The sequence below is a fragment of the Rutidosis leptorrhynchoides genome, chromosome 2 (genome assembly GCF_046630445.1).
Source record: "Rutidosis leptorrhynchoides isolate AG116_Rl617_1_P2 chromosome 2, CSIRO_AGI_Rlap_v1, whole genome shotgun sequence".
Classification (NCBI taxonomy): domain Eukaryota; kingdom Viridiplantae; phylum Streptophyta; class Magnoliopsida; order Asterales; family Asteraceae; genus Rutidosis; species Rutidosis leptorrhynchoides.
The window spans coordinates 422,249,541-422,266,151 of NC_092334.1; the positions used below are offsets into that span (position 1 = coordinate 422,249,541).

Sequence of the window (16,611 nt, forward strand, 5' to 3'; positions counted from 1 at the left end):
AGTCGAGCCTGAATCATCTCAATCTTACTATTCGTCTCTAAGACCAAATCGGTACTCCCGATTTCTCTTTGATCCACTTTACCCCAACAAATAGGAGTTCGGCACCTACACCCATAAAGCATTTCATAAGGTGGCATTCCAATACTAGCATGATAGCTATTGTTGTACGAGAATTCCACCAAAGGTAAGTGCTCATCCCAACTACCTCTGAAATCGATAATACACGCCCGTAACATATCCTCCAATGTTTGATTCGTACGTTCGGTTTGACCGTCCATTTGAGGATGGTACGCCGTGCTCATTCTCAATTATGTACCCATATCTTCATGAAACTTATTCTAAAACCGAGATGTGAAACGAGTATCCCGATCCGAAATAATAGATATAGGAACCTCATGCCTCGATATTACCTCCTTGATAAACAACTTTGACAAAGTCTCTGACGATAATGTTTCCCGAATGGGAAGAAACAAAGCACTCTTCGTCAACCGATCGACTATCACCCAAATCGTATCAAATTGGGTTCTCGCCGTCTTTGGTAGCTTTGTAATGAAGTCCATGGTAATGTGCTCCCATTTCCATTTCGGGACTTCAATGGTTGTAACTTACCATACGGCGTTTGGTGTTCGGCCTTAACTTGTAAACACGTGACGCATTGTTCAACATACTTAACGACATCACGTTTCATGCCCGGCCACCAATACTCTTTCTTCAAATCATAATACATCTTTGTTTCACCCAGATGAATGGAATACTTTGACTTATATGCTTCATCGAGTAGCACTTGTCGGAATTCTCCCATTCTAGGCACCCACACTCGCCCTTAAAAGGACAACAAACCATGCGGGCCTAAGGTAATAAACTCCGTTTGGCCCGCGATTCGTTCCTCATGTTTGTTGTTAACAAAAGCTTCAATTTGTATCTCACCAAGCTTTACAAGAAAATCGTTAGTAATAATCATGCGTAACGATCCTACTCGTATCGCCGGGTGTTGACTCTTTCGACTCAGCGCATCTGCGATCACATTCGCCTTACCCGGATGATAAAGTATTTCATAATCGTAATCCTTTACCACATCCATCCACCTACGTTGACGATAATTCAAATCTCGTTGGTCAAAGAGATGCTTTAGACTTTTATGGTCCGAATAAATCGTACACTTGACACCATACAAGTAGTGGCACCAAATTTTCAACGCATGAACCACTGCCGCCAATTCAAGATCATGAGTCGGATATCTCTTTTCGTGCTCCTTTAATTGTCAAGAGGCATAAGCGATAACCTTACCTCTTTGCATTAGAACACACCCAATTCCATTTAGTGAGGCATCACAATAAACCGTCATATCTTCTACACCTTCCGGTAATACTAACACCGGAGCTTGACATAATTTCTCTTTTAATAATTGGAAAGCAATTTCTTGCTCGTTCTCCCAATTGAATCTCACATTCTTTCTCGTCAACTTCGTCAAAGGAGAAGCAATTTTAGAAAAGTCTTGGATAAACCGACGATAATAACCGGCCAATCCGAGAAAACTTCAGATTTTCGTAGGCGTAGTCGGTCGTTCCCAACTCTTCACCGTCTCTATCTTCCCCGGATCCACTTGAATACCTTCTTTGTTCACAATATGGCCAAGGAATTGCACTTCCCTTAGCCAAAATTCACATTTGGAAAGTTTAGCATACAACTTCTCCTTCTGCAACGTCTTCAATACTTCATTCAAATGACGTTCATGTTCCTTCATACTTTTTGAATAGACAAGTATGTCGTCGATGAACATAATTACCAACTTGTCCAACATAGGTTGGCACACCCGGTTCATAAGATCCATGAATGCTATCGGTGCATTCGTAAGACCAAAAGGCATAGCTACAAACTCAAAATGCCCATAACGTGTTCGAAAAGCCGTTTTCTCAATATCTTCCTCGCGGACCCGCATTTGGTGATAGTCGGACCGTAAGTCAATTTTAGAAAAATACGTCAACCTTGGAGTTGGTCAAACAAATCGTCAATCCGAGGTAATGGATAACGATTCTTGATCGACACCTTGTTCAACTCCCGATAATCGATGCACATCCGCATACTACCATCTTTCTTTTTCACAAATAGAATCGGAGCACCACATGGAGAGGCACTCGGTCGAATAAAACCCTTTTCAAGCAACTCTTGGATTTGATTTAACAATTCTTGCATTTCAGTCGGTGCTAAACGATAAGGAGTTTTAGCAATGGGAGTAGCTCCCGGAACCAACTCAATGCGAAATTCAACCTGTCTTTCCGCCGGAACACCCGGTAACTCATCCGGAAAAACGTCTTCAAACTCATTAACCACCGGAATTTCACGAATGGATGGTGTCTCATCACGAGTATCAACTACATGGGCGAGAAAAGCCATGCCACCACTACTAAGGAAATGACGTGCCCGTGCAATAGTGCATAATGGCAAAAGTCTTCTTCGTCTTTCGTCATGAATAATTAACTCTCCCCCACTTGGGGTCTTCACACGAATAAACTTTTCATAGCATGCAATATCGGCTCTATAACGGTCGAGCCAATCCATACTAATGACAATATCAAACTCACCCAAAGTCATCAGAATGAGATCGATTTTAAACGTTTCGGTACCGAGCACCAAATTACAATCTTTACAAACATCAACCCCTAGCACCGTCTTGCCATCCGCTATTTTGACTTCTACCGGATGACTAACGGTTTATTAAGTTTAGGCACGAATCGAGGTGACACAAAAGACAAATTAGCACTGCTATCAAATAATATCCTTTCCGGATTATAGTTAACCATGAAAGTACCTGAGACAACTTCATTGGATTGTTTGGCCTCATCATTGGTCATTAAATAATTTCGCCCTCGAGCCGTACCCGCCGCCTTCTCCAACTTCTTAACATGATCATCCCGTAACTCGGGACACTCCGTCCTTCGGTGCCCTTCCTTACCACAATTATAACAAGTAAGTTTGGTTGTAGTAGATGGTTTGGTGCAATCACGGGCCATATGCCCCTTTCGTCCACAATTGTGACAAGAATAAGGAAAAACTCCGGAAGCACCTTTCTTCACACTACCAACACTCTCGGTTGCACCTTTACTCTTCTTGCTCGAGTGACTAGTAGCTTCAAACTTCCTTTTGCCAAAAGTAAAGCCACTATTTCTCAAGATGAGCGACTCAGAACCTTTGGCCATATCGAACAACTCATCAAAACTTTTCACCACGTTTACACTAATCTTCTCTTGATAGTTGTCGTTAAAGATTCGTTAGTAGTCTTCCTTCAACATTTTATCATTCCCGACATACTCCGGGCAAAATTGGGTCTTTGACAAGAAAACGGATTTGAGAGTGTTCAAATCCATCGACCCTTGCTTCAAGGTACGCAACTCGTCCTTAGCTCTAGTAAGATCGGCCGAAGTTCAGTACTCTTGGAAAAACTCTGCCTTGAACTCGTCCCAAGTAAAATCCATACATTGTTCTTCACCGTAAAGTTGGATTTTCGCATCCCACCATAACTTGACATCACCTCTTAACATGCTACAACCATACCTCGTCTTCTTATCGAGAGGGCATTCATAAGTACGAAAGGCCCCCTCCATATCCGAGATCCAACGGGTACTCTTAAGTGGGTCCCGTTCACCCTCAAAAGTGAGAGGTTGAGCATCTTTGAAGTTCTTGTAGAAAAAGTCTCGCCTTCCAACATTATCTTTGTGAAGAACGGCCTTAATTTGTTCCTTAACAAGATCAACTACTTGCTCGTCGATAGAATCTAAGAACATCTTCCTAACATCCTCAAGAAACTCCGTTATTTGATGTTTAAAGATGGCCTCAACTTTGGCCGTGAATTCGGAGTCCTCGCTCGGGCCTCCATTTTCGGTATCATGACCGTTTCTCATCTTCATTCAATAAAACGATATAAATTAGGCAACGAAACGATAAGTCATGACATAAATATATACACATATACACCTTACCGCCCCATGTTGCTCAACAATCGTCGTACTTCGCTTGTTTGACACGATTTGCACTCGTAACAATGGTAGCTAGTCATTATTATGCGAGCATCTCGCATTAACTTGCTAGTACAACGTCTATCTCACTTGATGGATTCCAAATACAACACAAAACAAATAGCTCAAGGCTAGTTCACATAAACCTATGCACTAACCAAACCCGGTCTGACCCGTCTCCTACAAATCCCGTATAAAACGCATACGCAAATAAGTCTAAGTCTAGGCACCTATCTCAAGTTGCCTAAATCCCTTAGACCATGCTCTGATACCACTTGAAACAACCCAACCCGTAATCAGCACGACAAATTTTTTTAAAAAATTTAATAAACCATTAACGCCCAATTAAAAGATTACATAAGGTAAACCGTTCCATACAATCCGTTTAAACCAAGACAACAAGTTTAATGTTTACAAAGAAGGCACGAAGGCCCTTAATCAATGTAATGTAAGTTCGACCCATTAACATGATAGTTTTAATCTAAACAACACCCGAGCATAGTTTGGGGCTAAACTACCCAAAACGGTAGGTCGACTTCCAAAAGCTCCAACAAGCATCCAACACCGGGAAACTAGTGCCTAACAACCCCTTCCCTTTCTTAGCACCTACAACTAAAAAGTAAACAACCAGAGGGGTAAGCTAACGCTTAGTGAATGCAATAATTATACATATACATATATAACCTACTTACTTGCAATCACTTACACAATACCGCATACAAGCTAGCAATTCGACAACCATGCAAACATTATGCATAAAGTAATATCCGCAATTCACAATAAGCTAGCAATACCAATAGCATATAGTTCACAATTAAATATGCCAATACGAAAATTCACACAACCATGGTTAACCAATCGTACAAGGGAACGGTACTCGCGAAAGACCGTCAGAGTTCATAACATCCATTAGTGTACTTAACACCGCGTAATCACTAATCCCCCGGGTGATGTCTTGAACACCGCGACTAACTCACCCCCATGACAATGTGGTGTCTTAAACACCGCGACTATCCCACATGTCAATCAAACCCATGAGTGGTGTCTTAAACACCGCGACAATCCCACTCCAATGACAATGTGGTGTCTTGAACACCACGAAAATTCCACATGTTAATCAACCCATGAGTGGTGTCTTAAACACCGCGACTAACCCACTCGTTATGTAGAATGTGGTGTCTTGAACACCGCGACAATCCCACATTTCACGCTTCACAAATAAATACATTATATACGTACACGCATAATTATTCCACTCACCTTATCACGCCAGTGGTGATTAAACACTTCCATAAGCTTCAAAGCAAGTACCTAATTCATTAAGTACACATTTATTACACAAACTAGTTGGACTAGTCACCAACATTTAACACTTGAGCATTTAATGACCCACTTGCATTAAATGACTCATTTACACCACAACCGCCCACTAAAGGCCAAGACTCATCATTAATCACTAAAAGCTAGTGATTAAAGTCTACTAACACCAACTAACCCGAACTTAGGGCATTTCATACCCATTTTCACCCAATTAGGTCAACCATAACCCATTTGACCCATTTTTAACACTTAGACTTACAAATTTTGGTCAAACTTAACCCATTAACAACCTTTCATCATTTTACAAGTGTATTAGTAACTAACAACACCATTAAAACTTACAAGCCTCAATTTACATGACCAAACCCTAAATTATAACCATTAGGGTTTTCCTTACATCAATTTAACCCAAATTTACCCATTTAATCCCCAAATGGGTTTTACAAGTCTCAAATGACCATACCCTAGTCATAAATCAACTAAAACTCAAAACACGGAGTTAAGACTTACCAACACTATCAAATCGTAGCTAAGAACGATTGGAACAATTTTACTTCTTGCTCCAAAGATCGATTCACAAATCTTCACCTTCAAATCTTACTTTGAATCTAAGTGGGTTTTAAGTTTTGAGAGAAAATAGAGAAAGAAAAGAGGAAACAAAATGAAGAAATGAGATAAGTGGCTGGGATTTGAGCCACAATCTGATCCATACACAAAAAAATGAAAATACCCTTGAACCACCCCTTTTTAAAAACTGAAAAACGGATCAGGCTGGCCGTATGGTCGCGGGACGACCCCGTTTCTCCGCGGCGCAGCATTACACACTATTTTCGAGCTGTTTGTTTATCCTCCTGATCTTGATTCACGTTTAGTGTCGCGGCGCGACTTTTCCCCACCACGGCGCGACAATGGCCTAAATCTGATCACATTTTGACAATTTAAACCAACTATTGTTTATACAACTCGTACACTCCGTTCTTGCTTCGTATATACATCAAAACTTCACCATAAAGTCTCACTCGACTTAATACACTCCTAACCCATGCTTATACCTATACATGTATACATTCTCATGTATATATATATATATATATGTATATATATATATATATATATATATATATATATATCGTGTACATAAAATTAACACTTTATATCATTTAAACACATATATGATGAAGTATAAACGTTCTAAAGGTCAATCACGTACCTTAAATCACGTATGGGAAAAACAGGATGTTACACTACAATACCCGTACCATGATGCTACCAGCTCCGTGGTTCACATCATAGCACACTCGCACATACTATGGCACTTCCGGCTCTGTGGATCATACCATAGCATACAAGTAAATACATTATATACATACATGCATAATTATTCCACTCACCTTAACGCCTTTGGTGAATGATATCCCGAGCTCGCAACCTTCAACGTAACGCACCTATTACATTATGCATATAATTGATGTGCAAAACGTGGTATATGAATTATTGTATAAAATAGTATGGAAAAATACCTATTAAAGATTGCTACACACTAACGGGCAGTGTACCCGATCGTGTAGTAGTATAGTAAATGGTAAAATCCGTGTATCGTTCCAAAGACAATATCTAAGTCAAATTAGGATTATAAACTAAATTGTGATTAACTAATAAAATTACAATTACAAGATATTTTGGTTTGCCCTTTTTCGATGGGCGAATCAAGTGATGAATAAGATTAAAAGACAATATTTTTGGTATTTTAAGTTTATGAAAGTAAAAAGATAGTTTTGATATCAAATTAAGGAAATATGCTCATCTAGACTTTTTACCCTTAATGTTGAATGTTATTTAGGATTAAGATCGGATTGATTGGTTATGCACGAGAACTAATTAATTGGTTCACCAAGAGTAATCTTGCGCAAACACTCAAACGGGATTACATGACGCAAGTGATATTCTTGTCATCTAAGACCTCCTATTTGTAATCAACTAATTCAACTAGTTTGAAGACTTGAAGAATGATCAAGTCAATGGTGTGTTGTACATGATCCACTCCTATATCAACTAATGGTTTAACTTAGTTCATTCCCTTGGTCCGGTTAAATGATCAATTCACCTAACCCAAGTAATTAACTAAGTGTTATAATAAGATCCCTATAAACGTCACTAGATAAGGCAAATCACTAACACATGTTAATTAATGGAACTAGGTAGTTGAAAGAGTGTATAACATATTCTAAGGAATTGGCCATTCTCCTAAACGATTACACATACTAATTAAGCTATCCCAAAGTATCTACAAGAGTCGTTCTTACATTCTCATGTAAATTAACCATTTGAACTCAACTTATTCCTTTTGGTAAAAGACGAATAAACACATGTCACTAAGTGTAAATCAATACATTAACTTAACAAGATGATGTTTCTTAATCAAATGAACAATCGAATTGATTAAACTTAACAAGAATGGTTCTTGTGTTCAAACATCAAACTATCGTGCATAATAACAATCAATCAATATTTAATATTCAACATTTCAGTTATTTATCTAGATGAACATAAAATGGACTAGCCAACAATCATGTTTGAAAACTTAAACAAAACAGTAACAAAGATAGAATTCATTGTAAATACAAGATTGACCTTTTAGGAGTAATCTTGGATGAAGCTCTTGAATGATCCTTGATTCTTCAATGATTTGAGTGCTTAGATGCACTTTGATAAGCCCAAGAATTACTTTGATTCGTATATTTTAGTCTCAGAACAGAAAGGAAACTGGTGCCCTTTGAAATGAAGCTGGACATAGAATTAAATAGGCTGAACAGTGGTTGGAAAGTAGAGTGCGCCAAGCGCACCAAAGTGAGTGCGCTACGCGCACAGTTCACCTACTCCACTTTTGCTTTACAGCTCGATATCGCACGTTCAAATCTGAGTTACTGGAAAAAGTGCGCGGAGGGGTGCGCTGAGCGCGCTACTATGCGCGGCGTGCACTATGCTTGGCGCACTTTGGTTTTGGCCAAGAAATCTTCTGATCAAAAGTTGGCCTTGTGCGCTGTGCGCACCCTTAGTGGTGCGCTGAGCGCACCTCACTGTTCTTTGGCTTCTGGTCTTGGTTTCGATCTCTGGGCAGTACCATACATAATCTTCCATATTTCTTCAAGTTTACAATGATTCTAGACTATATTACAATAATATGAAATACAAACGGAAATACTATGTTTTCATACGAAATAAACAACAATAGGACTCGATATTGCGAATAAAGATATGTCTAATTGGAGCAATATCAATAATTAATCACACGATCAAGTTGGTCCACCAACTCACTCACCATCTTAGAGTCATTTTGACCCATAGTGCAAATGTGACCCATTTGCACCTTGAACCCTCACACTAGGTCAAGTCTACACCAAATCGCTAACATCGACCGACTACGGTCTTAATACACTTATTAACACAAGGTTAGTGCACTTTCACACACACTAGGAAACTTAGGTTACTCAAGACCCATTTGACCCATTTCAAGGTTAACACACCCATTTGGGTTATCCACAATCCAAATTAACACCCATTCACTCAATATCAAGGTGTGCTAGTGACTAACTTAACCATTTGAGACCCATGACACAAATTATCACTTTAAAACCCTAGGTTAGCCATTCTTGGGTTCTTTTAACTCCATCTTACCCAAAAAAACCCCAAATCACTAACAAATGGGTTTTATGTTCACCATTGACCCAAACCCTAAACCTTAAACAAATCAAAGTAAAGAAAGTCAAGATTAGGACATACCACCACAATCAAAACGTAGCTAGTAACTAGATGAACAACTTTAATACTCGCGCTTTAACCCGAATCAAGCTTCTTCCTCCTTGATTTGAGCTTTCTCTCTCTCAAATGGGTTTTCTCTCTCTAGAATTGAAGTGGAGAAGATAAGGTTGGTGAATGAGGTTAATGAGCCTCATCCACCCCTTTGATAACCTTAAAACCGGCCTCAAGTGAAAAGTCCACAATACCTCTCCTTAAAATTAATTAAAAAAAGATATCCACATCAGAAGCTAGCCGCGCCGCGAACCGATTCTGAAACATGAGCCCGCCAGCTCTTATTATATATACATAAATGTACATTTCGAACTTGGGTCTTACATTAGTAGTCAATAATATTAATATTGATATATATCAAATGTATAATACAATTACAGAATAACAAAAAAAAAATCATTTAATACTGATAACATTTGTATAGAAAACATTAATATTGAATATTAAAACATATATTATGAGCCCTTTCTGTTAGAATAATTTTAACTTCAATTGACAAATAATCGATAAATCACAAAATATGAGCCTCTAAAAAGTTATTTTAAAACCGACTGTTAAGAATAATATTTTATATACATCTCTAATTGTATATGTTTTTTTGGTACACATTAATTTCATTATTTCAAAATCTCAAACGAAGCAGAGCAAACATACATTTAAATATCTATAAGGATTATCAGATAACAATTTTAACTTTAATTAACAAGTATGAGCCCATGCGTTTATATAATATTCTACAAATATTATATTAACTTAATTTTCAAAATTTATGCGCAAACTATAATTAAGTTTATATTATGTAAAATATCTTTCATAAATAATATTACAATGTTAATAAAGAAATATATATTTTATAATTTTTATTACAATAAAAAATATTATAAATGATTTTATTACATTGTAAATATATTATTAATGTAATTATAAGATCTATTAATATAATATTATATGATAATATAATATAATATTTTAGGTAATGAAATATATATATATATATATATATATATATATATATATATATATATATATATATATATATATATATATATATATATATATATATATATATATATATATATATATATATATATAAAATTAAATTAGAAAATCTAATAATTCAATTAATATATGAAAATAACTGATAGATTGACACATCGCAGTATGAGTTGAAACGTGGCTAAAATAAATGAGAAGTTGACATATTGAATAATTATTATGCGATTTATATAATGTAAATAGATAGATATATGTCATATATAATTTATGATACTTTTAAAAAATATATATATAAACTAGTGAGTAGGGATGGCAATGGGCCGAGAAAAAACCCGTGATTCGCGGGTACCCGATCCGTGATGGGCGGGTAAAATCATTAAATCTTACCCGCAGGCACGGGTACGGGTAAAAATTTATACCCGTCGACGGGTTGCGGGTATATACTACCCGTCGCGGGTATATACAACCCGTCGCGGATAAAACCTAACCCGTGAGTACATGAGACTTTTCTTAATTTACCCACGAATTAATACTTATAATTTTTAAATTTAAAAACTATTTTACTAGTATTTGAATAATGAATAAAAATATAATATTATATACAAGTACAAAACTTAATTTTCACATCATTATACATATAGCTTGTAAGTATGATTTTATAATTAATAAAATTATTTGAATTTTCTAATAAAAAGTTGTATATTATTATTACCCGCGGGTTACCCGTGGGTCACGGGTATTCGCGGATCACGGGCATGAGCGAAATGTTTTTACCCGTGGACGGGTAATGGGTCTCAACGTGCAAAAAAGAAACCCGACGAGCGGGTATATAGAACCCGTACCCGTTACCCGCGGGTGCCATCCCTAGTAGTAGTGAGGCCATTGGACTTTACCACCTTGTATGTAGATTCGCCCCTACGTAAGCATAATAATCACACGTATTATTACTTAAGTCATAATAACAAATAAGTTAGTGTATACACATTCATTCTTAATATAGCTCTTGTAGGAGTAGTATATATTTGTCCCACGCCTAACTTGTTCTGATTAGCTTGTTTTGATTTTCGGTTGTTTAGTTTTTGTAATGTTTAATTTCAGGTTTGTCTAGCTTTATTAAGAGTTTACTTTTGATTTTTATTTCTTTGTTATAAGGGGACTTTTAGTTTGTTGAGTTTACTTTTGATTTTTATTTCTTTGTTATAAGGGGACTTTTAGTTTGTTTTGATCCGGGTTGGACTTAGTTGAAGATAGCTTGTACTTGTTGTTCTAGGGTGTTTTGTATTCTTGTCTCGATCCTAGCTTGTTTTGTTCTGCCTGTATTGTGTTTGGTTTCTTTCGTCGTCTTTCATCGAAAGAGCCTTTAATTTTAATTTTTGTTTATCGATAAAAAACCTATTCTTAATCTAGTAAGAGTAATATATTTCAATTCATAAATTTATATATGTATGGAGATTATTAATATTTTCAAAAGTTCAAAGAAATACAATTCATATAAGTTTGAGTTCAAAGTTTATTTAGAAATCACGTGACTCGGATATTGTACAAAAAGCCCTCCGGTTATTTTTTAAACGGTCCGACCGGTTTTTTACGAGCTTCAATTTGCTCTGGTGCATTTCCAGCACCCAAAATGCAGCAGTAGGGTTTTAAGGTTTAAGGAGCAAAACATCACTTTACATTTCAATCCAGATCAATGGCGTCTTCACTTTGTAGAAGAATTTATCGTTCTATTATATCAACTACAAATCACAATCAATCTCTCCCTATCTCTCTCCATTATTTCACCACTGAAACATCATCAGACTCTACATCCGGGTCGGATTCTGAGCCCGATTCAACTATCCACCCGGAACCCGAATCAGGTCCGATTCCCCAATTTTCCGATTCCAATACTCGGCAGACGAACTCCGGTGACCGCCCCCTTGAAAACGGGTTAGATGTCGGCATTTACAGGGTACATAATTACATACATTGATTGATTATTGATTATATTATACTTATTATCCCTTAAACAAATTGCATAAAGGTTTTATTTTTAGTATTTTGCTAGTTATGAAAATTAGGGTTTTGCTGTGTTGAGTAGGCATTTTAAGGGTACATAATAACATCAATTTTACTTTGTTCTCTTTATAGTTATAATTATAATTATAATTATAATAATAATAATGCTTACAGTTTTGAGTGTCATTGTTTATTAGCTTTGAATTTTATAATTAACTTTGTTTATGAAATGAGTTAGCATTCACAGGGTATTGATTATATTCTCTTTATTATTAGACTACATAAGCAAAAGCATGCTGATTTCAGCCTTTTAATAGGTATTAGCATGGTTTATACATGGATGTTTTTTGTAGAATGGGTGAAGTTGTTAGATTTTGATTGTTTGTTAGCTGTGAATATTTATGATTATGTTATGTTGAATAATGAATGAATAGGCGATATTGATCGGGAGAGTTGGTCAAAATGCAATAGAGAAGAAACTGAGAAGTGGGAGGACAGTGACTATGTTGTCGATAGGGACTGGTGGAATGAGGAACAACAGGAGGCCGTTACAGAATGAGGAGCCAAGGGATTATGCCAATCGGAGTATGGTCCAGTGGCATCGTGTCTCTATTTATGCTGATAGATTGGGTGCACTTGTAGCCAAGAATGCTGTTCCGGGGTAAGATTTAAGTCTGCTTTGAAGTTCTTTTTTTTGTTCTTTGAGTTTTTTGTTTCACTAGTGCACTTAATTTTGCTAAATGTAAGTGCGATGGTATATTGTCTATGTGGACGAATTTGGGGAAATTTAGGGTTTAGCTCTTTTTCTGATGTGTATTGGAATCTTATGCAATGTCAATTAATATTTTTTTTAGTTTTTAATTTCAGTTTAACGGGAATAGCTAAATGCGTATCCTTATAATGGTTTAAGAAGATAATATAAAATTGCATAGAGAATTTTAGTCGAATGGACTACACCAAAGTAGTTGGCCGTAGAGAAGATTCAAGGATTGTGTGAATGTTTACTTCTCGTTTTGTCAACCGTAATGCATTAGGTTCCGCTTGCTTATTATTAAGTGGAACATTATGTAGTTTAAGAATTGGTATTTTGCTCTTCTACACTTGTTACATTGTCATTTTTTTTTCTTACATCTGCCGATGGGAATGGTGTTTTGTGCTTATTATTGAAGCTATTACATCTGGGTGGTTTGGTTTACTGTTGTGTACTAATTAGTTTTATAAGGCAAATTACTAATATGTACCTTTTTTGTTTGTAGTTCGATCTTATACTTGGAGGGGAATCTGGAAACAAAGATTTTCAATGATCCAATAACAGGTCTAACTAGGCGTGTTAGAGAGGTAGCCATTCGTCGAGATGGTAAGTTCCCTACTTCCTTTCAAGTTAAATTTATATCATGAATATTATGAATCTATTATCAAATGAAAAGCGATCATATAACATCCGAGAAAGAAAGAAAGCAAGTAAGCTTAATTCATTTGCTCCTTTAACATTACCATCAATAAATTATACAATATATATATATATATATATATATATATATATATATATATATATATATATATATATATATATATATATATATATATATATATATATATATATATATATATATATATAGAAAGAAAGCAAGTAAGCTTAATTCATTTGCTCCTTTAACATTACCATCAATAAATTATACACTATGTTTCACCTCATTAAACAAATATTACATATGATATTGTTGACCATTAGCAATTTAGCATCTTACACGTTCCGTAATTGAATCACAGGTCGTGTCGTGTTTCTTGATAAAGGGGGTGGTGGTCAAGAAACCCAGCAAGCAGAATTGAAGGGGGTTGGTTATTACTGAAGGAATATCATTGTTTATTTATGGCCATTACGATAAGTAGCTGCTATGTAGATGATAGTCAAAGGTCAACGTTATCATTTTCAATTTGCCCCTTCCGGTGATAATTAGTGGTAGTAATATTGTGCATACGTTTTGTGCAAACAGTCACTACCTGATGGACAAGTGTGCTATGTACACATTGTCTGAAAATGAGCAGGGCATGGGCAAAGTCTCAACAATTTTATCATTTACTGCATTACATATTTTATTTTGAACTACAAGCTTTGCATCAGTGTATTATTTATTTCAACGACACTCATCATTTGCACACACACGCGTTCGGGAGGAAACCCGAATCGCATTACAGGAACCCGATCCTTTAACCATCCCGAGGGGCAGGCGGACTGGGTTTGAATTCTGAATGGATCTGGGAGAAAACCCCTGGGTCAATTTGGATATCCATTTTTCAGGCAGATTAATTAATAGGATGAACATAGCGAGGCTCGAACCCATGACCTAACCCCCAACCCTAACGCACAAGGTGAAGGGGATGCCGTTTTACATAGTTCTCTCTCGCTAATATTTTAATCCAGACATTTTGATCATGTAGTTTTACTTATTTTACTGTATAATGTGACAGTAATATTCTGTGCTGCACTCTGAACCATTTGTTGTCGTATTGACCACTGCCACATAAATTTACACCAACTGCAAATTTGTAACGCGTAAACGAAAATGGCTATGAAGATTTGCTAAAAGGCCGATCTAAAAGTTAGGCAGGAGTGTCCCGTGAGACTTGCAAGTAGTATTAAATGTAGACTTTATGGACTTCAAATGTTATGCAACTGTTAAAAGTTGATTTGTGAGTGCTTATACCACTCTCTATCTTGACATTTAGGAGTTAAGACCGACTTATTGACTGTCACAACCAAATATTGAATATTGAATATTGTCTATTGTAACACATGGACTCAAAAAACATAAAGAGAACATAAGACTAAGAAGGATTGAACCCTGCCTATTTCATAAATCACCGCGCATCACTTGGATATGAAAAAGACCGGAATGGAAATTGAGATAAAATGCTATTTTGCAACTAAAGAAATTATTAGAACACTTTTATTGGCAATATCCATAGTTTAGGATTTAAAAATGCACAATGGCAAATAAATAAGAGTAAAGTTCAGTTGAATTGCAATTAAGATTATAATTGAATTTCATATATTGTTAAAAAAATTAAAAACACTTTTTTTTTTTTTTTTGTAAAGACAAGTATTTGCGATCACTAACGAGAAATAACCCACCAACTCGATCATTTTCCATGCACACACGCGCTTTCGGGTAGACCCTAACCGCAGGGACTCAATCTTTAAACTATTCTGAAAGGCAGGTGGAGCGAGCCAAAATCTTGAAAAACGAGCCCGGTGTCACTCCATAAAAACCCTATTTTTCCTTTTAGTTACACCAAGTTCTAAGGTTTTTCTTTCGGGTTATCTGGGACCGGAGGTGAGTAATCCAATCTCATACGTATGGCCACCACAAGATTCAAACCTATTGTATACTTAGCATCAAGAATATTTCTGAAATATCATAAATTAAAACCAGCAATTGATGTAACTTTGAAGACGGATCATAAGGAAAACAATGTCAAATTCACATAACCCTATGACACAAGCCGAACTTCATGAAAAGGGCGTATCTTAAGGTTAAAATGTCATGTAATCAAAGCCACTTTGTACTTTTTAGGAGGGCAACTTATGATTGGTAATTAAAAAATTATCCATTATCCATATATACTAATCGCAACTAAGTTTTTGGTCGTTTTACCCCACCCCTCACCCAAAAAATGCCCAAAACAACGAGGAAAAAAAAGGGGGGGGTAAAAAAACAAATCAACCCCTAAAAATGTACTAATCACAACCAAGTTTTTGATCGTTTTACCCCACCCCTCACCCAAAAAATGCCCAAAACGACGAGGAAAAAAAAAAGAGGGGTAAAAAAACAAATCAACCCCTAAAAATTGTGCCAACTTACCCCCAACCCTCAAACTAGGGGTAAAAAGTGTAAAATCAATATTTTAATAAAAAAATCTTAACCAAACTTCACCCATATTTTCAACAGGACATATCTTTCCGCTCGCCTTACGTTAAGTTTTTTCGAACCCACCGTTCAACTCAAAAAAATCTTACGAACACAACGGGACTAACTATATGCGAAACGGACACTTCTAAAAAAAACGCTAAATACCTCGGACTATATTCAATACTCAACGTGACATATCTTTCCGCTCGCCTCGCGTTAATTTTTTCCGAACTCACCGTCCAACTCAAAAAAATCTAACAAACACAACGAGACTAACTATACGCGAAACGGACACTTCTAAAAAAAACGCTAAATACCTCGGAATATATTCAATACATACACACACCTATAATAAACTCCCCAAACTAGCTACATCATATCGATAATTCTGTTTCCCTTTTTTTTACACGATCTTCCCGCCGTTAAAAACGCATAGACCATTAGGTACATTAGATACTAACTACGTGTATTTAAAAACACCCGTAGCAAAACGTTTTTACTTCTGTAAATACATAACGCTCCATTAACTATGAATACGCAACCCAAAAGGTCCCGCGGCATCG

At 36.3% G+C, this 16,611-nt stretch overlaps 1 protein-coding gene across 1 annotated transcript; it reads left to right on the forward strand.

The window, feature by feature from the left end:
- Window positions 1-11,725: 11,725 nt before the first annotated feature.
- On the forward strand, window positions 11,726-14,251 carry LOC139892354 (single-stranded DNA-binding protein, mitochondrial). The gene is made up of 4 exons (XM_071875423.1): window positions 11,726-12,090; window positions 12,572-12,798; window positions 13,394-13,494; window positions 13,908-14,251. Exons 1-4 carry the CDS (start codon window positions 11,830-11,832, stop codon window positions 13,985-13,987), a joined length of 669 nt encoding a protein of 222 aa, XP_071731524.1. The 5' UTR covers window positions 11,726-11,829; the 3' UTR covers window positions 13,988-14,251.
- Window positions 14,252-16,611: the final 2,360 nt, after the last annotated feature.

Excerpts from the sequence above, each read along its gene's own strand:
- LOC139892354 (XM_071875423.1), top strand. The coding sequence starts at position 11,830 with ATGGCGTCTTCACTTTGTAGAAGAATTTATCGTTCTATTATATCAACT. Across the intron at positions 12,799-13,393 it reads GCCAAGAATGCTGTTCCGGG|TTCGATCTTATACTTGGAGG; the intron begins GTAAGATTTAAG and ends TTTTGTTTGTAG. Across the intron at positions 13,495-13,907 it reads GGTAGCCATTCGTCGAGATG|GTCGTGTCGTGTTTCTTGAT; the intron begins GTAAGTTCCCTA and ends ATTGAATCACAG.